Raw genomic sequence first — 25,787 nt, forward strand, 5'->3', positions numbered from 1 at the left:
GGATGGATGGAAGGATGGAGGGATGGGTCAATTGACTGAGGGCATTCTTGCAGGAAGACAGGCCAAGAGCAAGTATTTTATGCATGCGTGCTTGTGAAGGAAATGACTTTGGATTGGCAGTCAGATTAATAGATAAAGAGAGCGTACAAAGTAAATCCTTAATCTTTATTTACACCTACTGCCCCTTGTGGCCAATAGGTCTTGAGATGCTGAAGAGTCAGTGCTACTATATTGAATATCCAACAATTGCACACGTAATTGTCATGAATGCCCTTATAGTTTGAAAGAAGATACCAGTGTTTATTGTTTTTGCTTATATTATGATAGAAATCTCATTGGTTTGTTTATCATAATAGAAAAATCTTGCTGTTTTTTGTTTTTTTTTTTGCTTTTGCTCTGGAGCAGCTGGAATCTTTAGGGCGCATTTTGCAGATTGCCAAGACCTTAAAAGAAGATGCTGGCAAATACACCTGTATAGCAACAAATGCAGCTGGTGAAGCCCAGCAATCCATTTATCTGCATGTATATGGTAATGACTTCTCATTGGCAGTTCAGTATTGCCTGTTGATTGTTAGTTATACCCATCATGCTATGTTCCCAATTTCATGCTCAATTTTAGTAAGTATCCAGAGCAGGTAACTTATTTGGGCATCAGATGCCATAGAATAGTCTAATTTGATGGTTGGAGTCTTTCCTCAACCAATTATTAAAAATGCCTTGAAATGTCTCCAGAGCATGAAAGTTCAAAGGGTTTTCAATGATTCAAGTCCAAGCCAATAAAATTTTGAGATGTATTACTTTTATTATCAATGTATATAATTTAAACCCTATCTTATTTCCCATAGGGTATTCCAAACTATATATGGTAAACATGTACTGTATATTATACATGCATGTACCCTTTTTGTAAAACCTGATAATCAAAAAGTTAAAATCCCTGTGAAGTCCAAGTCCAGTTAAGAAGTGTGGCTGAAGAAATCTAGCTTGAGGCTTTGATCTCAGACCTTAGGAGACCTGATAGGCCTAGATGATCTCCAAGGTCTCTTCCAACTCTGTTACTGATATAAGAAAATAAAAAGTTTGTATCATGGGTATTCAGGAACCTTGTAGGGAAAGTCAGCTACCAGAAAATTTTTAAAATGCCAAGGAGGGAAAGAAACAGTATATAGATCGTTCAAGGAGTTACAATTAAAAGTATAAGATGTAAGCAAATTGGTTAGCACATCACCTTTGATGCTTTAGTATTGCTAATATTCCAGTAGATCAGCTCTTATTGGGTAATCTACTGAAGCAGAGTTTGCTAACCTTAAGTAAAAGATCATTTTATTTAATTTTATTTTATTTTATTTTCCTAGATCACACATATCCCTCAATTTTACTTTTAAACATTTGCCACCAAACTTTAGTAAGTTCTGTCTTAGCAATATCTACTTTAGTTTATACTTGAACAAATTGTGTCAGGCATCTTGTCTCTCAGCTGTGTAATTCTTAAATCCAATAATAAAGTCCAAGTTGAATTTTACCATCTATCAGAGTGTTCTGATTCTGAAGTACAAAGCCAGGCATTGGGAGATGTAAGGCACCACAATTTTAGAAAGATCCCAGAGAAGAAAAGGAGAAATCACTGTATTATTATGACTACTCCGTAATTAGAAACACATTGCTTTATCTCTAGGTCATATCTAGGCTATTCTTTGAGTCATAGTAATCATTTACTGTAGATTGTATGAATGGACATAAATCTATGTTGGGAACTTGTAAACTAAGTACGGAGAAAGTCTGACTATGATACGTCTAAATAAAAGAAACCATAATTTCCTCCTCTTTTTTTCAGAGCCACCTAGTCTGAAGGATGCAGGAATGGTAAGAAATGAGACTGTAATTGTGAACAATCCAATACAATTAGAATGCAGAGTGTCTGGAAATCCTTTGCCAGGTATATACCTATATATATATACACACACACTCATAGCAATTCTGCCTCCTCAAATAATAAAAATCGATCATGCAGAAATTTCCCACCTATTGGTTTTTCACTTAACTCTATATAGCAGGGGTGGTGAACAAGTTCGACAAAAAGAGCCAAAATTTTAAACTGTGAGAGTCAGAGAGCCACACCACGCAGTGACCTGCCAAAACAGACCCGGAAGCAATGTTCCCTCTAATTTTTTTTCGATGTGAGCAGAAAAGTATAGTGTTTGAGCGGCACATTTTCATGCCTGAGCACCCGAATTTTTTTCACAGATGTCACCTAAGACAACAACGAAATCAGTATTATTTGAAAGTCAAAGTTATGTTTCTTCAAGATACCCGCTTAATTCAAAGTGTTATATAATATCAGTATCACTTAACAACGCTCCTGCTTAGCAACCAAAATGTTGGCTCAGAAACTCTGGCATTTGAAGCACACAACTCTTAAAGCTGTCAAGTTACAAGACCCTTGCACCCCTAACCCTTTAGGGAAAAAAACCCCCAGGGGTTTTCAAACCTGACAGCTTTAACACTTGTGGACTTCAACTCCCAGAATTCCTCCTCCAGTCATGTTGCAGCAACGTCATCTGCGTGGATCTGCTCCATCTTTGCTTTCTTCATTGTGGGCAGGGCTTCTGCTGAAGATGCCGACGAGTACGAGTTGCCACCAGAATAACTGCTGCTACCTCCTCCTCCTCCTCCTCCAACAGAATCACCAGATTTGCTCCTGAGCTCAGCGCTGGGTTACCTCTACCCCCTCCCCCTCCTCCGTGCTTTTGACGAGCCATGAGGCTTTTTTTCCCCTGCTCCCCCCCCCACCTTCCTACTGGCTCCTCAAAAGCATGGCGGAGGAAGAGGAGGGGGCAGGGGTAACCCAGCGCTGACTGAGCTCAGCTGCTCCGAGCGGAGGGGAGGTGCCGCTGCCACGTGCGGAGATGCCGGCTGGAGCTTTGGCGGCTTCATCTCAGCCGCAGTGCCGGGCGGCAAATCCGGCAGTGCTGCCTGTTAGAGGAGGATGAGGAGGAGGTGGCAGCAGTTCTTCCGGTGGCGGTGGGGGCTTTGGGGCTTCACAACTAGCCTCAGTCGCCCCGTGCTCCTCAAAGCAAGTCTGGGGAAGTCCTTTGCAGGCGGCCCGTTCTAGCTGCCTGCAAAGGACCTCCCCAGCTTCCGAAAGGGAGCGCGCGATCCGAGCCACAGTGTACTAAATAATGACAAGAGGCAAAGAGCCTCATTTATTTTGGCCGGGAGCCGCATGCGGCTCGCGAGCCGCGTGTTCGCCACCCCTGCTATATAGAATAGCACACCTCTTTCTTGCAAAGGATCTTAAGTTTGATGCTTAACTGAACTTTTGTAAATATGCATGTTTTTCTTGTTAAATGCAGGTGCTGAATTTGTTTGGCATATAGCTTGTTATAGGTTTAACAACAATTTTAAAAATCCCTATGTTTTATAGATAAAAGACACTTTGCAAAGGAAGCTGAAGCATGCGAAAGAACATAACTGAAAGAACACTGGTTAGGAGAAAAACATGTGCTCTCTGAGATGTACTTTCCATGGGCATGTTGCCCTCATGCATTCATGCAGAAGCTACATTAATTATTTAGTTTAATTCCATATCAAGGAAATGTTCAAAATAGAATTATTACTCAGTATATGGAATGGCCTGGACTTTTTTTAAAAAAAAAACTTTATGCAATCTAATGAAGAAGTTCAAGAATAAGCTTGAAAGAAGGACATTGGTTGCTTTGATTGCTTTGGCAAAAGCAGTAAAAAAAGATTAATATCCAATATTTTAATTTGTGAACAAAATCCATTAATGCAGCAGTGAATTCTATTGTTTGTGGGTTTTGATCTGTAATGTCTCATCTTCATATGCAAGTTATTATTTAATGCTATAAAGCTCTTGTGCTCCCTTTAAGTATATCTTCAACTCCACATCTTTCCTGAGAGAGAGAGTAGGGAAAGCTGCAGGGGTGGGCATCAAAAATTTTAGCAAGGGGTTTTTTGCCCAGTTGCTGGGTAGGTGTGGCAATGGTGAGCGTGACCTAGTCAGCCTCCTCCACCACGGGGGGGGGGTGTTTTTGCCCTCCCAAGGCATTCCTTGAGCCTCCTCAGGCTCCGGAGGCCCTCTGGAGGCTTAAAATGGACTGGTTTGGCCTTTTGAACTTCCAGTAGGCCTATCCCCCCCCCGAGCCTCTGCGCGTGCCCTGCTCTTACCTGCATCCAAAACGGGCTGCGTGGGAACTCCTGGGAGGGGTGGGGCAGGGCGGGATGGGCAAGGCCAGACAGGAGTAGGATTTGGGGGTTCTCCGAAATGCACAAAATCTTAGCTAGAGGTTCTCCCGAATCCCTGCGAATCCCCAGCAGCCCACCCCTGGAAAACTGTATTTCACCTGAAATGTAATAGTGTCTTGAAACAACCTTGAATGATATGGTAGCAGCTTATGTGGGCGGCCCTACAAATATTACTCCACAACATTCAAATGAAATAAGAGGGTATTGAAGAAGAGAGCAAGAATAGGTGGACCATGAAGAATGCTTTAATGGGCCATATTGTAGGCAATTAGTGTCTACCCTGAAACTGTTTGCAACTTGAGAGTGAAAAAGAATTCCTCTTTAATTTTGTCTTCCTCACCATGCCCACATGTTAGAGTGGAGTAAGCAAGCAACACCTTTTAATCCCTCACTTTTCCTAATATGCTTTAAACTATGAAGTTTCTGTACTTTATCTGGGCATCTGTCAACAATGTAAGTGGTATTGGAATAAAAAGTACTGTAACTTGAATGTTTCCTTCCAATAAATTCTTTTATAGCTTAGTACCAAATATATCTTATTTTATTTTGCAGTTGTCACATGGTACAAAGATAACCTTCCTCTCATCAATATTGCTGGTATCACTTTCTTGAACAGAGGGCAAATTGCCCAAATAGATGCAGCCCAGATCTCTGACACTGGGATTTATAAATGTGCGGTGACAAATGCAGCAGGAGTAGCTGAATTATTCTACAATCTTCAGGTCCATGGTAAATCCTGCTTTCATAACAAAGTCAGTTTGGGCAGAAAAGACATATCTGCCTTTCAATTGCACATTTCAGGGTTTTTTGCATGTATTTTAAGTCATTTTTCAATGCTGATTTGAGAAAAGAAAAGTAGTTCTTTGCAGTATTTGAATAATTCAACAACGGGAAGGCTTTTAATTTTGAAGTGTTTGCTTGACAGGGCTGCCATGCAATTAGATTTGGAAGACAGGTCTCACTATCTCGATTTCATCACTGACAGAAGTCTTTATTTAATTAAGCTATTGTAGAAATCACAAAGCCCACAATAATTTTAGATCAACTCGCCAAGCCAGGTTTTAAGAAAATGATGTAAATCTGAACATTTTTAGATTCCCATTTTTTTTAAAAAAAGCCAGTCCTGTGACTGGATATGGCTTGTCAATTACAGACTTGACAAGATCAAATCTTTTGTCAAGCAGAACAAGAAGGTCTTTAAATTTATGTTCTACCTCCCAGTTTTGTTGACCAAAGCTGATTCCTATGTATACGATTGAGATGGGGACAGTAATGTTGTTGTCAATGTTGACTCGCAAGGTACTTCTTTCTGCTCTCAACTTGACAAACAAGCTAGGGGAGGGCGTGCATGGATATGATTGGAATGTGTGGTAAGCTGGGAGGAAGAAAAGAAATGTATGTGAACCATTGACAGCTTGAGAAAATCTCACATCTCCAAAGTCAGATGTTGAAGACTTTTGAAAGGTGCAGTCCATTTCCCCAAAATAAAATGTTTGACCTGGATTAGTGGACAGTGGGCACTGGGCAGCCCAGGAGAAGGAAAGGGGGATTTTACTATGCTACACTTCGCACCAAATCATTAGAACTAGTTTGGTTCTTTTTTGCCTGCATGGATCTGTCAGTAAAGTTTTACTCTTGGTAAAATAAATTTCCCAGGAGTTTCTTTCGCATGTCAATGAGATGGTTGACAGTTATAAATTAACTTCTATTTTTTTCTCTTACTGTCAAAATTCAATTTCTCTCATATTTATTGCTTTATGGTACAAAAATATTTATCACTGCTAACATTACAATGTAATTGAGGTAGACAAAGGTCTGCAAAGATCCAAAGATACATCTACTGTATGTTTGCAGGCAACATTATTTGCAAAATTATAGATCAGAACTATCAATCAGCATATCTGCTCGAACAATATTTCTCTCTCTTTTTTCTTTTTTTCTAGTTCCTCCTTCCATTTCAGGAAGTAATGAAATGGTAACTGTTGTAGTTAGTGATCAGGTGAGGTTGGAGTGTGAAGCTCGTGGGATTCCTGCTCCTATTCTAACCTGGTTGAAGGATGGCAGTCCTGTTTCTAGTGTTTTGAGTGGACTCCAGGTAATTTCTTAGCAGCATGAAAGACATTTACCCACATTTTAGAGATTTCTCCATGGAAACTGTCTATTTAAATTTTGGACCATAAATTATATTAAGTAATACTTCAAATTCACTTATAATGTGGAAGCAATTTTATCTGTGTTAATTCATAAATAAAAATCTAAAATGTAATGCCAGAGTTACCTTGAGGTAAGAAGGGCAGGCTATTCATTTTATAAATAATAAAAAACATAGTTGTATAATACTTTGATTAGGACCAATAACAAAGCCAGCATTAGAATTATTGCTAGAATTAACATCAGAATTATCTAGAATTATTCATTAGGCAAGACATTGAGCAGAAACAAGAAAAATGTAAGCAGTGAAAATAATGTTAGAGATTTCTTGGCTGATGAAAAAACATTTCACATCAGGAAAATTGTATTATGTGAATAATGAAAGTTAATACTCTAACGTTGTCTGATTCAACCTATGAGCCATTAAAAAAAAAAAAAAATCCACTCCCTTTTTAGATTCGTTCTGGAGGTCGCATCCTGGCACTGACGAGTGCTCAGATTAGTGATACTGGAAAGTACACATGTGTTGCAGTAAATGCAGCAGGAGAAAAACAAAGGGATATTGATGTCAGAGTTTATGGTAAGAATATAAGTAAAGTTTATACCAAGAACTGCAGAAGTATTCTTGAAGGGTATCTTGAGGGATTACAATAGCTTCCACCAATAAGCTACCTTGGAATTTTGTAGAACTGTTGTCCTAACATATCTTGATGGACCCCAATTGTGATGCTTGATTAGATTTCTAAAATGACCCATGGCATTTTTATTGTACTACATATTACAGATTGATCTTCTCACTTCTTTTCAATCTGGAAGTGATATCCTGTGTTTATTTTAATAGAATGGACTTCATAGGTTTCATAGGAATCTAACATGCCCCGTCATAGGAAGTCATATTCAAACAAAAACTATGTTTCTTTGGGACAAATAGATAATAATTGAGATGATAATCATTTTCTTCAATTACTGAAAATTTACATTTAAAAACTATGAACAAAAATATTTAGATGTTTGCTTAAAATGATGATGAGGCTTCGCATATTGTCTTGAGACATTTTAGCAGAGCTGCTCTTCAGAGCTGCTTTTATAGTACATTGCTGATTTTTTAAAAAAAAAACACCCTATGAAAATACAACTACAAGGGATGAAAACTAAAGATTTACAAACAATGGTATAGCCAGATTAATCAGAGAACTATAATAGGCTGCAGTATTCTGTTAATGCATACTTGATTGTAAAAATAGTGGTATGCAAAGCACTTGAATTTTGAAACGCTCTGTTTCGAATTTGAGACAGTGTTCCAACTTTACAAGTGTTCTAATGCTACTCCAACTATTCTGGAACTGTTCCAAATTCCAAACAACCAGGGACATTTCAAGTTTGGAATACTTCCAAAATGATTGGAACAATGCTAAAATCCTTTCAGTAAGTTTAGAACAAATCATCGCATCTTAAAACAACACATAAGACCTCAGAATGGAGGCTCAAAGCTCTAAATGTTTTGCATTTGAAATATTTTACACTCTTATAATTGTAAACACATTCTAAGCTCTATAGAATGCCCCCTTCATAACTCTAAACTAATTTTAATGGAAGAATTTAGGGCTGACATTTTCAGGTTACAGCACAACTGAAAAGCCCAAAAGTGCTAAGTATTTTAAAAAGTCAGTAACTAAAGAGCAAGAATGGTAACTGACTTTTGAAAACGCCGTTAGGATGAAATTAATGTATTAAGTAATATATGATGAAGAATTGAGTACAAATGGAAATTGATATGGGATCAGCTTCTGTATGTGTTGAATTTATACTATTTCACAAATATTTTAGGGAAAACTCATATTGGTTTGCTGAATTATGCTCCTCTTTACAAACAAAATCCCTTTCTGTTGGGGCAATGATTCTACCATGGATGGAAAACCTGTGAAGCAGATCATTTAGTTCTTCTACATTTACTCTGGAGCACAGGTGTCAAACTCACGGCATCACATTGCTGTCACATGAGGTTTCACTACATTTTCCCTATTTGCAGAGCTGGGGTGGGTGTAGCCTGGGTGTGATGCACCTGGCCTGCAGTCTGCCAGTTTGACACCCCGTTCTGGAGCATTCCATGTATAGTTTGGGTAGTTTCATATAGTGTCCTAGTAATGCTGCCAATATTTCTAAGAAAGATTAACTAATGTAAATTAATACATCAATGTTGTAAATTAATACATTTAATGCTGACATCAGTGGGTGTCTTCATTCACCTTAGTGAAAAGAGATAAAACTAATTACTAAAGTGATGTTTATTCAGTGCCACCTAATATTATGGGAGAAGAACAGAATGTCTCTGTGGCCATGGGAGAACATTTGGAACTCCGCTGCCAAAGCGATGCTATCCCTCCACCGACACTTCAGTGGCTGAAGGATGGTCAGCTTCTGCAGAAGAAACTGGGTCTCACCATTACTGAAGGTGGAAGTGTACTGAAGGTAAATATTAGAATGACTCAGATTTCCTCCGTGAATCTTGCTCATGTTTAGGGTTCTTGACATTAATAGTTTAAAGACTATCCCTTTGCATTTCTGAATTGGCATTGAAACAATGTCTTTCTTCTGCTTGAGGAAGGAAAAGCTGTGCTGCTTTTGATGAGTTACTTACCCAAAAGCATATTCAGCATTGGTGAATAAATCCTGCATGAACATTGTGGGATAGTTAGGGTTTATATTGTGGGCAATCAGCACTAATGATTAGGGATTAAAAAGAATTTTGGCATGGATCTTACGGGGAACAAATTTGGATGAGGGACAAATGTGAGCAGGAACAAAATCTGGCTAGTGTTGGGTTTTCCCCAAGTGGGGGGAAAAGAAATATTGGGGTGGAGAAGATGGTTTTGTACTTGATTTTCTAAAAGATATAACAGGGCTGGTGTAACTTTCCAAGCTTTAATTGCTGTGCTCTTGTAGGGAGACTGCAACTGGGAATACAGTTTTGGCCCAAGCAAATAGAAATTTAATGGGCCAGAATATGCAACACCAAAAAATGTTCCCATCCTGATTCTAAGGCATTCAGTATTAAAGAAAATACCTTAGAGTCTGTAAAGTAGAAAAATATTACTTGAAATAAATCTTTCCCACACAGAGAATGACTTCCTTTACAGAAATCAAAATAATGTATCAGGTGGACAAATAAGAATGCACAGTGATGAGTACCAAAGGTATTGCCAAAAATAGGTTTGTCGATTTGTTTCTTACTAGATTGAACAAGCACAGGTGCAAGACACTGGACGCTATACTTGCGAAGCAGCAAACATTGCTGGGAAAATGGAAAAAAACTACAATGTTAATGTATGGGGTAAGAACAAGTTTAAAGCATCAGCATTAAGAGTAATCCTAGAAATGTATGTCACGATTGATTTGCCTCTGAAAATCATATGGGAGTGACTGTTAAGAAATATATTCTTTGTTTGGCCCTGGAATAAGAAGCAGTGTTGGACAGTTTTTGGTATCTAAATTTAAGAAAGCTGTCTACCTGATTTAACATCAGTCTGTTCCTCAGAGTACCTAGAATTCCAAAAGCTGGAAATATTCAGCAACCGTGAGGGCTTCATTTACTTTTTTTTTGGGGGGGGGGGGAATTCTAGTGAACTTGCTATTTCAATGGGAAAAAAATGAATTAAGATTTGGAAATAATATCATGCACTATAAAATCCAACTGTTAAAATGTAGGGATCTCTTTGGTGTTTAAAACTCCTAATTTGCAGGCTGTCAAAATATTTTAAATAAACTAAGAAATGTATTTGCATTCATTGTTGAACCTTTGAGAATATTAATACTTGAAACAAAGATTTGGATTGAGAATTTTACTTACATTTTCTTCACTCTCTGCTGAATTTAATACATTTAATTTCTTTATAGGTTATTTTAACCTATAGGAGGTGATTGTTTGTTTCTGATCTTTGCCTTCTCTAGTGCCATCAAGCATTTACAGCTCAGACACAGTGACTCAGCTGACTGTCATTGAAGGGAACCTCATCAGCATGATGTGTGAATCCAGTGGAATTCCACCACCCATTCTTGCGTGGAGGAAGAATGGTAAGCATTTCTTTGTGAGGACTAATCACAAACCCTGTTAATCATTTTAGTTTTGTTGAGCCCTGTTTATCTCACCAGGTTACAGGATGGAACCTAAATTAATCATTCTGCTAGATCTCAAGAAATCAGTGTAATTGGGTTGATCAGCAGTACCTTCTGCAGATTTCAACATTTGATTCTGAAATTGTCCTTTGTTTCAATAAAAAGGGCTTCAAATACACGGGATAATATTTGAGTTAAGCTTACTGTGGCAGTGACTTGAAATGCTTAGATCAGGGATCCCCAACCCCTGGTCCATGGACTGGCACCAGACCGTGGCATGCCAGCAACCAGGCTGCACAAACAAATGAAGCCCCCATCCGTGGGATGCAGGCAGCATGAAAAACCACATCCCCTTCAGTCCACAGAAAAATTGTTCTCCACGGAACAGGTCCCTGTTGCCCAAAAGTTTGGGGGCCACTGGTTTAGATGAAGAAACTTGATGAGATAGACTCTTTAAACACAAAGCTGCTTTGTGCCTCCATCTAACCTCCCCCCTCTTTCTTAAGTCTTATTTGTCTTAACCAGAATGCAAACAAGTGTTTCCTTGCCTGTGTGAATTTCCAATTTGCCTTGTGGTTAGTCATTCTGGGATTAGCAGTTACAACACATCTGGAAAATTCCAGGTTCCAGAAATTAGGGGTTACATACTGCCCTTTAAGAATATTAAATGCATTGAGAAAAGATGCTTTATTGTAAATTAATGATTTTTTGAAGCATTAAAGCAGCTGCAACTTTTGCAAGAGCTACATTGCTGTTCTCTTCACATACACATGCACACGGGTTTCCCATTGCTGGCAGAAGTGCTGCCTGTGCAAGCACATGCACCTGGAGACAACCAGAGAAACCAGATGATCCTTGCAAAAAAAGATGCCATAATTCAGGCAGAATTTCTAGAATGTATCACCCTGAATTTGAGCCAATGTCTCATTGTCCAAAGTGTAATGGAAGTAACACTTGATGCTTATGGGACTTTGTTGCACTTTAGCTGACCTAGCCAACAGGAAATATGTCTGGAACAGAACGAATACATTAAGAAATTCTAGTGTAAATGGGTCCCTTGCATTTGCCTGCAGCCAAATTGTTCTTCCCTTTCCCCATGTAGTAAATATGCAACAAAGCTGTGATTAATCATATGGTGCATATGCACAGTCCCCCTTTTTATCTATTAGGTTTAGCCATGGGTAAGAGGTAATCAAAGAAACTACTATTCCTTGTGGGTCCAATCACACTTGGCCAATAAAGAATTCTATTCTACTATTTGCTGAGCCCCATCCTCCTTGACCATTGTACCAACAGGTCTTGGCAGCTACTAGTTTCCTTTACATAAAATCTTAATAGAAACACATGACAGCACAAAACAAGTTGAAGATTTGTATGGATGAAAGTAGACTAATTATTAACTTAGTTATTTTTTACCTTAAGGAAACTTCTGGATATCTTATGAGGGAGTCAGGGCAAGATGAAAAGATACTATTATGATAATAATTGTTTGCCAAAATACCACCTATCTCTGTTTATAGAACAGAGGGGGAATTAATTTATTTAATTCTGTATTCAGAGGGAACAATAGCCTTTACTGACATAAATAATATTATTGGAGCAACCTGTTGAGATTGTGGAACAAACACAACACCTTAAGTACAGCGTTGGACTGGTTCAGATGAGATGCTAAACTTAAATTAGTTTTAACATAGCTTAGTGTGTCATATCTAACTAGGAAACTATAGTTTGCTTTAGTTTAAATTGTTTTGAGATGTTGGGAAATGGTACATAAATGTAATAAAAACAGTGAAGCTACAGCTCATTTTCATAGATAAACTAACAATTGGGATTAATCCAATTTCCCAGTTCAGACATAATAGGAAGCTCTGATTAAGTGTGCCTTTTATTGCTTTTCAACTGTACAAAGAGAGGAACACGATAACTGTTTGTGCATGAAGTTGAAGTTAATTTATGCCTTGAGTTATTCAACTAAATTGATTATCCAAATAATGCATATCTGGTTTCAGAGACTCTGAATAATGTGTACACATATTTTATATTTATTTATTTTTATTTGAGAGTATTTCTTTTGTAGGTTCTCCACTGCTAGTTCATCCTTCAGGGAGAGTCAGAATCTTATCTGGAGGAAGACAACTTCAAATTTCTGTTGCTGAAAATTCAGATTCAGCCTCCTATACATGCATAGCTTCAAATGTAGCTGGAATAACAAAGAAAGAATATAAGTTGTTAGTATATGGTAAGTCGCTGGCAACGTTTCTCAGTTTGGAAACGAATACTATATAAGACCTTCACAAATGAGCTTTGGAACAAATGAAACATGTCACAGGAAAGCAATAACTGGGTTACTCATTTTCTTCTAATAGCAGTTGGAGGGATTTTTAAAAGCATTTTCCTGATACTGTGATGCTCCTGAACCCAATATTAGTTTTGAGATGGGGACTATGCAGGCACAGTGCAAGTACACACATATTTTTGGTGTTGCTTTTAACAGAAACATAGAAACTAGATTTGGACTTTGTAATGCTTATGTCCCCAATAGAGATATCCCTCTTGGTGATGGCATCTTACTACCCTGCTGGCCTTCTAAACCTAGCTGGCTAGGAATTGATTAATGCTCAGAAGAACAGCCACCATTAACTTTCAGGGCAGAACAACCAGACTGGTAATTTGTAAAAAGAAAGTCTCAGAAGTAGAAGAGTGACAACAGGAAGATGACTGTGGCAACAACTATATCATTGCTGAGATGCTAAAGAGGTGCCCATGTAGTCACCAGGACATGAGTTTGATTTGAGTTAACCTTACTGTTAAAATACAAATGCACCCTCCATCCTACTTCTAAAGAGCTGGATTTTTTCAAAAGGGATTTTCCGGTTTCAGGTGTGGCTCAGTAGAAATAAAGTCCATGTATTTGCCTCGATAAGCTTTACACATTTATTCAGCTGAATAGGGAGGGGCCGCTCAAAGCAAGAGGGAATCCTGAACACACTTTGACTCATATTTATATATTTGCTACATTGTCTACTTCATCACCCAAAAGGACTGGCACATTCTAGGTAACATAACAAAGTACAAAAACAGTAAAAAGGTAAAGAAATAGTTATTCACCTCCCTTGGAGGTCTTCCAAGGACATTGGATGGCACCTGATGAACATTGGGTATTTCCTGAGGAACTCGCCTGGACTACTGCAATGCTCTCTACATGGGGCTGCCCTTGAAGAGCACCCGGAGGCTTCAGCTGGTCCAGAATGCAGCCGCGCGGGTTGTCATGGGGGTACCTAGGTGCTCCCATGTTACACCCCTTTTAGGCGGCCTGCACTGGTTGCCGGTTGTTTTCTGGGTGTGATTCAAGGTATTAATTATGACCTTTAAAGCGCTCCATGGCTTAGGCCCAGGGTACCTGTGAGACCACCTACTGCCACCAGTAGCCTCCCACCGTCCAGTACGATCCCACAGAGTTGGCCTCCTCAGGGTGCCGTCGGCCGGACAGTGTCGGCTGGTGACCCCTAGGAGGAGAGCCTTCTCTGTGGGAGCGCCTTCCCTCTGGAATGAGCTGCCCCTGGAGCTTCGCATAATCCCTGACCTCCGGTCCTTCCGACTCGCCCTAAAAAGTTGGCTTTTCCAGCAAGCCGGCCTGGCCTGTTAATTTTAACTTATTTTAAATGTATTGTCTTTTAAATTCGGTTTGTTTTTTGGATATGTATTTAATTCTTTTTAACTTTTGGGATGTGTGTTTTTTTAATGTTGTACGCCGCCCTGAGTCCTTTTGGAGAAGGGCGGCATATAAATCCAAATAAACAAACAAACAAACAAACAAACTTTCCATGATCTTTAAGGTCTACTGAGGCAATGGTGCCATTTGCACATATGCTCCCTCAAGACTCTCAATAGAACAAAAGACAAAAGAAGATTACAAGGTCGGTTGGGAGACCGTGGCTGTTGGCTACGCCCGGTCGTTTGTACCAACCCCCGCAACCTAGGTGGCCAGGAACTACAGAGCCCGGGCCTACGGCTGATGCTTTGCAATGCAAGGTCCGTAACCAACAAGGCTCCCCTCATTAATGAGCTGATCTCTGAGGGGGAGCTGGACCTTGCGGGGATAACGGAGACCTGGTTGGGCCACGAGGGTGGTTTACCCCTCGTGGAAATGTGCCCACCAGGTTTCCGCGCATTCCATCAGCCTCGGGCCCTGGGTAAGGGTGGTGGGGTGGCGGTAGTTATACGGGAAGGTCTAGAGCCGAGGGAGTTCACTGTTCCTCAGATATCCGGGTGTGAGTCCCTTGGTGTGAAATGGGGCCCAGGGAGGCAGTTGGGTTTGCTGATTGTATACTTGGCTCCTCGCTATACATCAGCGGCCCTGCCCGAGCTCCTCGAGCTGATCTCGGAGACGGCGGTTGAGATCCCCAGGCTTGTGGTTATGGGGGATTTCAACCTGCCGTCGACGGGAGCAGCGTCTGAGGTGGCTCGGGAATTCATGGCTTCCATGACAGCCATGGGCCTGACCCAGTTAATTCAGGGCCCCACACACGAAGGCGGCCACACATTGGACCTTGTTTTTGTATCTGAGCAGTGGACGAGTGATCTGGGTATAGGGGACTTTGTTGTTACACCCCTGTCATGGTCGGATCACTCATGTCTCCGGCTGGACTTCCCTGGCGCTACCCCCCACCGCGAGGAGGCGGGACCAGATGGTCCAAGCTGGTACCGCCCCAAGCACCTGATGGAGCCGGATAGGTTCCAGATGGAGCTTGGGCCATTACCTGTAGCCCTGACCCGCGCTCGGTCGGAGGACCTAGCGGCCGCCTGGAATAGGGCGGCGGCTGGGGCCTTGGACCGGGTTGCGCCTTTGCGACCTCTCCTGCGGCAGCGACCCACCCGGGCTCCTTGGTATACCGAGGAGCTGAGGGTGATGAAGCGCCATAGGAGACGTCTAGAGAGCAGGTGGATGTCCTCACGCTTCGAATCTGATCGAACACAGGTAAGAGCCTATTTACGGACCTACCTTGTGGCATTAAGGGCGGCCAAACGTAGATATTGCGCTGCTCTTATTGCGTCCGCGGATAACTGCCCTGCCGCCCTGTTTAGGGTGACCCGCTCCCTCTTGTCACAGAGGACGCAAGGGGCACCCTTGCAGGGCAGAGCAGAGGAGTTTGGGGAATATCTGCAGGATAAAGTCGCTCAGATCCGGAGCGGATGGGCCCCCCTCAGTGGACCGGACGGGCCGCCAACAGCGAGTCTTGTGAGACCATCCTGGGAGGAGTTTGATTCTGTTGCCCCCGAGGATTTGGATAGGTTGCGTGGACGGCTGCGACCCACCACATGTTTAATGGACCCGTGTCCCTCCTGGTTGGTATTGGCATCTTGGGAGGTGACCCGAGGCTGGCTTCTGGGCCTGGTGAATGCCTCATTGGGTGAGGGATCCTTACCAGCCGCCTTGAAGGAGGCGGTGGTGAGACCCTTACTTAAGAGGCCTGCACTCGACCCAATGGAGCTAGCTAACTATCGTCCAGTCTCCAACCTTCCGTTTTTAGCGAAGGTTGTCGAGAATGTGGTGGCGCAGCAGTTTCCACAACACCTTGACGAATCCGAGTATCTAGACTCACGCCAGTCCGGCTTCCGACCCGGGCACAGCACAGAGACAGCCTTGGTCGCGTTGGTCGATGATCTCTGGAGGGCCAGAGATAGAGGTTGTTCCTCTATCCTGGTCCTATTAGACCTCTCGGCGGCTTTTGATACCATCGACCATGGTATCCTATTGCTCCGGTTGGAGGGGATAGGAGTCGGAGGTACCGTTTTGTGGTGGTTCGGCTCCTACCTCTCCGACCGGAGGCAATGTGTGTTGACAGGGGGACAGAGGTCGACCCCGAGGCCACTCACTTGTGGAGTGCCACAGGGGTCGGTCCTCTCGCCTCTCCTGTTCAACACATATGTGAAGCCGCTGGGTGAGATCATCCGTGGTTTTGGGGTTGAGTATCACCTCTACGCTGATGATACTCAGCTGTATATTTCAACCCCAAACCACCCCAACGAGGCTTTTGAAGTGATGTCCCGGTGCTTGGAAGCCGTCGGGGTCTGGATGGGGGACAACAGACTTAAACTCAACCCCTCCAAGACCGAGTGGCTGTGGCTACCGGCACCTCGGTTCAGCCAGCTGATTCCATCGCTGGCCATCGGGGGCGAACAATTGCCCCCTGTGGAACGGGCGCGCAATTTGGGCGTCCTCCTTGATGCCCGGCTGTCAATGGATGACCATGTGGCAGCCGTGGCGAGGGGGGCGTTCCACCAGGTTCGCCTGGTGCGCCAATTGCGCCCCCTACTGGACCGGGATGCCCTACGCACGGTCACTCATGCGCTGGTGACGTCCCGCCTGGATTACTGCAATGCTCTCTACATGGGGCTGCCCTTGGGACGCGCCCGGAGACTGCAGTTGGTTCAGAACGCAGCCGTGCGGGCTGTGATGGGGAGTACGAGGTACTCCCACGTAACACCTCTCCTGCGCGAGCTGCACTGGCTACCTGTGGTTTTTCGGGTGCGTTTCAAGGTGCTGATTACCATCTTTAAAGCGCTCCATGGCACGGGACCTAGTTACTTGCGGGATCGCATCCTCCCACATACATCCCTGCGGCCAATTCGCTCACACAGGGAGCGACTTCTCCTGGTGCCGTCCACTAGGCAATGCCAACGGGCGACACCAAGGAGTAGGGCCTTCTCTGTGATGGGCCCAACCCTCTGGAATGACCTCCCCCCCAACATTAGAACCACTTCTGACCTCCGCTCCTTCCGGCAAAAATTGAAGACTCACCTGTTCCGATTAGCAGGCCTGGCATAATTACAACTGTCCCTCCTGGCAAATGTATTATTATCTGGTTATTTTAGGGTTTTTTAATCTGTTGTGTCTGTTTTAGGGATTTTAAAAAAATTATATTTATAGCTTTGTACAGTTCTTTTAATTGCATTTTAACCTCCTCCAAACTGTACATATTTAATTTTTTATTGTATTTTTGTGATATTCTCTATGGACTGTACACCGCCCCGAGTCCCTTCTGGGAGAGGGGGCGGTCTAGAAGCACAAATAAATTGAAATTGAAATTGAATTATTAGATTCTTGGTCAACAAAAATAAATGCAGCCAGGAATTCTGTTCACTAATTGCTGTGTCTCATAGAGTTTGGAGCTAAAGTGTTGAACCTGAAATGTTTCTTTGAACAGTTCGTCCAACTATTCTGGACAATGTGAATATACAATCGGATGTCATCGTAACTCAAGGGAACGATATTTCACTTGAATGCCGAGCGGATGGCATTCCACAACCAACTGTCACCTGGATGAAAGATGGTCAACTGTTAGCCAATGAAAGACGAGTTGAAATACTAAAGGAAGGGCATGGTCTTCGACTTAAAAGTGCACAAGTGTCGGACACTGGTCGCTATCTATGTGTGGCTGTGAATGTGGCAGGACTGACCGACAAGAAATATGACCTAAGTGTTCATGGTAAGTAAAGGAAATCTGTGTAAGAAAAAATACACAAAGGTGCATGCCCAGATTAAGAAAGCAATGGACTGTTCTGCTACCCGTGGAATAGCTGTATAATTTGATTTAGTCTTAAGTAGCACAAAAGCAGCAGCTATGGATTAATATGTAGTTATAAATATATGCACTATGAAGACAACAGAAAAGAAAAAAGTATAGCTTTATTTATTTATTATTCCACCCATCTCAATGTTCAAGACACCCAATCTGGGTGGCTTACAAAACATAGTAACTAAAGCAATATGTAAGAGAACATACTTTTATTATTTTCACTTTGTTGTGTTTGTCCTTTTGTCACACCATTTTCTTGATACATTTTAAGAGAAAGTTTTTTAATCTAATTCAAAAAACCTCTGACCTTGTTTAAAACCTAGCAAAAATACAGGGTTTTGTGAAATAGTGAATGTAAACTTTCATAAGCTCTTTCAGCTCCTGAGTAAAGTAGTTGGATCATTTTGTTGCTTAAAAACAAAAGCATTAGCAATGAATCAACCCAATAAGTAATGCCATAACATTGGAGAAGCTTATACTGTGTATAGGTAACACAATATTCTGTTACCTATGCTAGGCATGCTAAAGTATTGCACAACAATTGATTTTGCCTCTTGCTTTATGAGAATGATTGAAGGAGCAGATAAAATTAATACTAATACAGAAAAGAACTGCAATTCTGCACATAGGTTTCAATTCTCATCAGATAAGCCACTGTGTGCAGAATTATAATAGAGTCTTTAATTAAATTATTCAACTTATTGAGGCACAAGAGATAGAAAGTGCATTTTTTTCCAAATAACAAAAAAAAATGGTTTTCTCAACCCTAACTAGTAATTTGTTCAGAGTTTGACTTAGGGCTGCTTAATTATTTCAACAGCAAAAAGACACTTGATGTATAAATTGCAACATTGTGGAGATCAATTAAGAGATCTCTACAGCAAGAGTTTAGAAGGAATTTAGTCCACTAAATTCCAATTTCTTTATGTCAAGAAGTCCGCATTACCACTAAAAAAGAAATTATAGTTTTTTTTAAGTCAGAAAGAGGGAGGGAGAACATTGTAATAGAAGAACCTCAGTGTTGCATATGATTGTTTCTAAATTCTTTTAAATAAATGTAGCTGACCTTCCTTCATCACTGAATAATGTTTAATCTGCTACACTTTTTTGGTAGTCCCCCCAAGAATTATGGGTAATCTGGTGCAGCCAGAAAATGTCAGTGCTGTGGAGAAAAGCCCTGTCACCCTGATTTGTGAATCTTCAGGAATTCCCCATCCATCAATAATGTGGTTAAAGAATGGACAGCCAGTCTCTTTAAGTAACTCTGTGAGAATCCTATCAGGTAAGAGGGAGCATATTAAAGTGAAATGATGTTATTTTTATGATTAACCAGAGGAAATATTCTATAGCAGTGACGTGCGGTGAGGTTTATGGCTGGTGAGGCTGGTGACGTCATCAGGAAGGTGGGTAATGGGACCACGTGTGCTGGAGGCTGAGGCTGCCTCATCCTCCAGCACACGTGATCCCATTCCCCGCCTTCCTGAGCGCGCTCCACCAGCTCGCACTCCACGATCCCCAACAGCAGCTGCTTTTCAGTGCTTTTCTGTGCGTCTGGCGTTTAGGACATCCGGCTATCTACCTAAACGCCAGACGCACAGAAAAGCACTGAAAAGCACTTTGCCTCCAAGCCACTTCGTCTTGATGACGTCGCCGACGTCGCTGCTGGGCGTGGCCAGACGGAGGTAACCAGAGTGGCGCCAAGGGGTCCGGGCGGACAAAAGAGCGAGCGAGCGAGCGATGGAGGATCAGGCAGCCTGATCCTCGGTCGCTCATCCGCCGAACTGCCTCAGCGCCACTCTGGCTACCTCCGTCCGTCCGCGCATGGCAGCTGCGGCGATGTCATCAAGCCCCTGCCACTTCTGGACGTCTATTGCAGTCGCGAGGAGCGCGCAAAGTATAGCGGAGGCAGGAAGGTTATTGGCGCTTCCGAGAACCCTCCTGCCTCCGCCGGTTGCCCAGCTGGCACCACCCCACGCATGCTCCTCCTCCTCCCTCCTCTTCCTCTTATATATATGAAACTCCCTCATGGATATTATTATTATATATCATTATTTCATGATGAGAGGTGAGGCTCTGCCTCCCCTGCCTCCCCTGACCGCACGTCCCTGTTCTATAGTATGCTTGATAAAACAATCACATGGAAAGACTCTGTTAAAACTAATATATGGCTTATCCACCTACTTCAAATTGAAATATTTAGGATTTAATATGTGGTATCAGTTACAATGTTAAAGGAAGTAATTACTCTGCATGTAAAATATTACTCTCTTAAGCTATTCAGGCATGATTGCCTTATTGTCTCTCTGCAAAGAATTCTTTTGTTGTTGCGGAGAGCATTCGAATATGATGCTGAGAACTATTTAAATCTTAGATCATGGTTTCACTTGGTTACTATTGTGTAAATCAGAGGTGGGATTCTGCCCGTTTGCAACGGTTTGGTCAAACCAGTAGTGGCGGTGGCATAAGTCTCCACCAACCCACCCACACAGATGTCATCATGGATCTCCTGCTACCGAACCGGTAATGAAGATAAGAGGATACCATTACTGGTGTAAATGATTATTTCTTAGTCATATCTCAATTCCATATTTCTCCAAATTATTGAGAGGCTAAAAGAAATACATTTTTGGATAATGGGCCCATCTTGCTGCTTTACTGCAAATTTTGTTTAATTTTCAGTGACATAATACCAATACATGTGGCATCACCGAAATGAGCTTGGCTGATTTTGGAAAAATACTAAGCAGGATCCGGTTTGGTTAATACTACACAGATTTGATTTGGGAAGATTGAAAAACAAAACAAAACAATAAACCAACAACCAACAACCCAGAACATGGCAATACCTAATCAGTATGGCCTATACATTGACATATACTCATTGGTGGGATTCAGCCAGTTCACACCACTTTGGGAGAACGGGTTGTTAACTTTCTGAGTAGTTTGGTGAACTGGTTGTTGGAAGTAATCATTAGGGCAAAGAACCTGTTGTTAAATTATTTGAATCCCACCACTGCATATACTGTACTTGTAGACTGAAGGCAGTCTTTAGGTTTTTCCCAAAATGCATAACTTGATCATCATAGTATTTGGAGTTTTCTCTTAAAAGGCAAAATATTTCATGCCTGACACATAAAAATAATGCATTTATACATTTTTAATATATAATCTTCCTCCCTAAACAGAAGTGACTAAAAAAGCAGTCTTAAATCATATGAATTAGTTATTCTAGGGCAAATCTCTGATGAAACTAGGCCTAAAATGCAGAAATGATTCCAAATGAGAAAATAGTTCTCATTCAGAGGAACCATATTAGTCTGGTACAACACATTTCGGCAGCATGCTCAGGAAGGAAATATTAGCTATTGGCTTATGATTGTTATGATTTTGGAAGTTTCCTGAGGGCTGGAAACATTACTTTTTCTTTAAGGAGGCTGGGCCCATGCCTTCTCTTAAGAAGGGATGATGATATTTTAAATGCAACCGCCTTGCTCACAAAGCAGAACTTCATTTAATAATGTAGACTCAGGCAGTTCTGGATACTTTCACAGATTGATTTACAAGCACAGAGTCAACAATCTCAAAAAATAAAAGCCTAGACTACTATAAAATGAATTTTCCTTTAAAACATATATAATGATCATAAATCCTCTTTTGGGTAAGCAACATTATATAAAGCAAAAATAAGCAAGCTCCCTTCCCCCAAACTCCCCAAAGTAGAGATGATCAAAGAAATTAAAAACAGAAGAGGAAAAAAAAAATTCTGACTAGATCTAATTTGTAATATTCTCAACTATGTTTCCATGTAGTTCTGTCCTTGCAAACCAGCTTTGTTTCTACCGAGTCCATATAAATTATTTACAAAGCTCAGTTACTTTTCAGAAGATGGAAGGATGTCACAATGAACCACTGTAGCACTGAACCACTGCTAGTTTGTTTGTTTGTTTGTTTTGTTTTGTTTAAAGGGAGTTTTTTTGGGGGGGAATGTTATTTGGCATATATTGCCCATAATGATAATGAAGAAACATGCTTCCTTAATAGCATGATCATCATAATAAATTCCAATAGTAAACTCTTACTAATATTCACTTTTAGCTTTCATACATATGTATTGGAGATGCAGTGGTGTGTTTCAAATCCCATTCCAACCAGTACGGTTGGAACGGGCTTGCCAGCATCCATGTGGATGGGTGCAGCGCGCGCATGCATCTTGGCACTTCCCTGAGCCTCCGTGATGCTCCAGTTGCTCAGCGGAGCATCACACAGGTGCTGTACGCCCTGTGCGCATGCGCGGAAGTGCTGAAGACCTAAAAGGAGGGTAAGGAGCGAGGGCGGGCGGGTGGGACCTCTGGAACACCATACTGGAACGGTATCCGGTGCTCCAGGCTGGCTCCGGTACGCGTGTACCGGGGAGTACCACCTGCAATCCACCATTGTGGAGATGTTGCTGAATATCCTTGAGCTGAGGCATATACTAAGAGTGAAGTGTTTAAAATGATCATTGTCACTTAGACAACTGTATATTCCACAGAAGACTGAGATTTCAGTAGGCTGCCAATTATTTTGAACTTTCATTTTGTTCTAGTTCTATACTAACAACTCAAAATTGAGAATTAGATTTTATTATAATATGCAAGCTTTACGGCTCTTCTGTTAGGTGGCAGGATGTTACGTCTGATGCAGGTGAAAATGGACGATGCAGGTCATTATATCTGTGTAGTAACTAACATTGCAGGAGAAGTCAGGAAAAACTTTGAACTTTCAGTTTTAGGTGAGTATATCAAAACTATCTTTAAAAAGTGTCGGATTTTTCTTCCTAGTTTACTCTATAGTCCATGCGTTTAGAAATTGAAGAGATGACTGAAAAAATAATATAGGCAATGGGTAGCTTTCTTAATTGGATAATATAAGTTGGCACTTGTTCCAGTGTAAAACAGAAGGATGTTTTATGTGCCTTGGAAAATGATAATATCAAAAACAGGAGAAAGTAGTTATGTTTTTTCCTTCCTTCCTCCCAGCAAATTCTTCAAATTTTAATAACTATTATTTTTAAAAAAACTAGTGCCCCACACAATCTTATTTGATAATATAATGGACATAATATTGTAATTCCACTGCATTTTATACCATCCAATCTGGAAAATAGTAAAATTTAATTCCATAGAAGCAGCCATGTTATTCTTGCAGCAAAAGAAAGAAAGAAAAAGAAATAGACTTGCAGGATCTTAGATCAACTAAGAATATATAAGTGTCTTGGTTTTAATAGTTACTTTTGCGACTTTTTCAAAGGAAGAAGCAATACTATTCATTCTAGGAACCAAGACAACAAGGAAAAGCATATGTAAATTATGCCCCTTTGTTTCATCTGAAACTATCTAAAAAGTCTCATCTGACTTCAGCCTCAATATTTTAAATGAATGTGCTCCAGGTTTCACATACTTTTATGATTTTTCATGACATTCTCACATGCCCACCACAACACAACATCCATACAAATATATATTGAAGACATGGCTCCTGAAAATGGAAAACATATTTTGTGATGATGAATGCAAATAAATATACAACCCTTTTGTATTCCTGTATTCTTACACAATTCTTTTCTTTGTTTGTTTTGACAATGTAAAAGTACCTCCAAGCATTGTAGGAGAAAATAAACTGGAAGATATAAAAGTAAAAGAAGGGCATGGCATTATGCTGACATGTGAAGTCACAGGTAAGCTTCTGGTGATTCTTGGTTAGAGCTGATTTGGCTGCAGCATAAAGCCGATCAATAGCTATGATATTAAGGAAGTAAACATTCATATTCATTCATTCTCTCGCTCTCCCCTTCCCCCCTCCCTTCCTCCCCCCTCTCTCCCCCCTCTCTTCTGGGTGGTGCTACTACAGATAGACCTCAACTTATGTCCATTTGTTTAACTAAAAATTTATGATAGCACTTAAAAATGACTTACAACCAATTCTCACGCTTACAACTGTCTCCTTATTCTTGTCACATGATCAAAATTCATACACTTGGCAACAAGCATGTATTTATGATTTATATATAGTGCGTGCACATATATACACCTATACATCACCAAAAAGTATCATATATTGCCTTCTGGTTTCCACTGAGATAGAATATCATGTTGGGTTTTCTTTTTTTTTAATAGAGTTTTATTATTTTTTAATTACAAAAATAAACATTCAATCTTTCCTTAAGCAGTGTGTCGTCTGGGTACAAACATCTCTGTGCAACATCGTTCCTCTTTTGCCACATCTTTTACGCTTCATATTAACATTATTTCCCTAAGTTTAATATTGTAACAGTGATAGCTAACCTTTTTCTTATGGCGTGCCACAATTGTGTGTGTGTGCGCTATCACAAGTGCATGCTTGCCCCCACACCAATTCAATCTTTCCCGCCCACCTGCTCATGCTTTACTTTTAAAGACCTAACAAAGAAGAAAATTTTAAAGGGCCACCTCAATTTTCACAATTCAATTGTTAATATTTGTATTTTTTCCTCAAAAAGGGAATCCTATTCCAGAGATCACTTGGCTAAAAGATGGGCAAACGTTTCTACAGGATGATGGCCATCAGTTAATGTCTACCGGACGTTTTTTTCAAATTACAAATGCTCAAGTTGCTGACACAGGGAGATATACCTGTGTTGCCTCCAATACGGCTGGAGATAAAAGAAAAAGCTTCAGTGTTAATGTACTTGGTAAGATTTATTGAGTAATAAATGGAAGTGTTTGAGGATCCTTGAAGTAGATAGATCTGCCCGGATTGGAAAAATATATATAATGTATATACATATATATATCTGAATTTGCAAAGTTGTTGATAAAACTTTGGAGGGTTGGTGCTAAGACATTGGAAGAGGGAAGTAGTGTGAAACAGAGGTGGGATTCTGCTGGTTTGCCCTGGATTGGGCAAACCGGTAGTGGCAGCAGCAGGAGGCTCCACCCACCTTCCCGGACACTTCTGCCCACCTGCCCATTTGCACGCGCACGAGCGAACCAGTAGTAAAATAAATTGAAACCCACCACTGGTGTGAATGCTATCACTTTGGCAAGTACCAAAAGTGCTGTCTCCAAGTCACTGAAGGCTTAGGGATTATATGCAACTTCCAAGAATCTTCCCAAAATTTTGTACACACAGATATATAGTATTTCATATGATATTGTCTCTCTCCCTCTACAAAAATGAAGAAACAAATGTCTTACTTAAATCTCTTCCAAGCACCTAAAATGCCCCCCACCAAAAGATTCTCAGCTGCTTACCTCTCCTGTGTAAAATAGTCCTCTTCCTTTCAATTTCCTCCTTCACTTCAGTGATAGTGATAATGTAATAATCTATCTGGATTGTGTTTCTTATATTCCTTGATTGATGGAATCTTGTTTTTTTTTTAAAAACCGGACTTCTGAAAAAAGAAAATAAATAAACTCCAAAAAAATTCCCCTCTCATTTGGCATAGACAGTTCACTATGCTATCAGGGAGCTTGTTTTAAAAAGTCATTGTTAGATTGTTCCATCAATGAACTTGTAAAAAAAAGCCCCATCTTCACCGTTTCAAATGAACGTATAAAAAAAAGAATAAGAATTATAAACCTAAAAAATTACTTTTTAAAAATAAAATAAGGAAAAAATGTTTTCTGATGATCAAATTGAGTCTGAGGCTTCAAGCTG

General features: G+C 40.9%; 1 protein-coding gene and 1 long non-coding RNA gene across 2 annotated transcripts in view; one reads left to right on the forward strand and one right to left on the reverse strand.

Annotated features, from left to right (window-relative positions):
- The window catches only part of HMCN1 (hemicentin 1), a gene marked incomplete at its 5' end in the record, with an annotated part of 236,014 nt that overhangs the window by 125,287 nt on the left and 84,940 nt on the right, over positions 1-25,787 (forward strand). The window contains 14 exons of the mRNA XM_081947388.1: positions 406-529; positions 1,835-1,936; positions 4,819-4,995; positions 6,210-6,361; positions 6,874-6,997; positions 8,711-8,886; positions 9,652-9,748; positions 10,366-10,488; positions 12,608-12,769; positions 17,739-18,020; positions 19,225-19,392; positions 22,768-22,881; positions 23,740-23,826; positions 24,628-24,819. Of these exons, the coding sequence (XP_081803514.1) occupies positions 406-529; positions 1,835-1,936; positions 4,819-4,995; positions 6,210-6,361; positions 6,874-6,997; positions 8,711-8,886; positions 9,652-9,748; positions 10,366-10,488; positions 12,608-12,769; positions 17,739-18,020; positions 19,225-19,392; positions 22,768-22,881; positions 23,740-23,826; positions 24,628-24,819 (2,080 nt within the window). The remainder of the gene's footprint in view (positions 1-405; positions 530-1,834; positions 1,937-4,818; positions 4,996-6,209; positions 6,362-6,873; positions 6,998-8,710; positions 8,887-9,651; positions 9,749-10,365; positions 10,489-12,607; positions 12,770-17,738; positions 18,021-19,224; positions 19,393-22,767; positions 22,882-23,739; positions 23,827-24,627; positions 24,820-25,787) is intronic.
- On the reverse strand, positions 12,599-25,535 carry LOC309389252. The gene is made up of 3 exons (XR_014174917.1): positions 25,382-25,535; positions 25,145-25,295; positions 12,599-12,730 (listed from the first exon to the last, which is right to left on the reverse strand). It is a non-coding gene; the product is annotated as an uncharacterized lncRNA (long non-coding RNA).

This window comes from Natrix helvetica (genome assembly GCF_964273705.1).
Source record: "Natrix helvetica genome assembly, chromosome: 3".
Lineage (NCBI taxonomy): Eukaryota > Metazoa > Chordata > Lepidosauria > Squamata > Natricidae > Natrix > Natrix helvetica.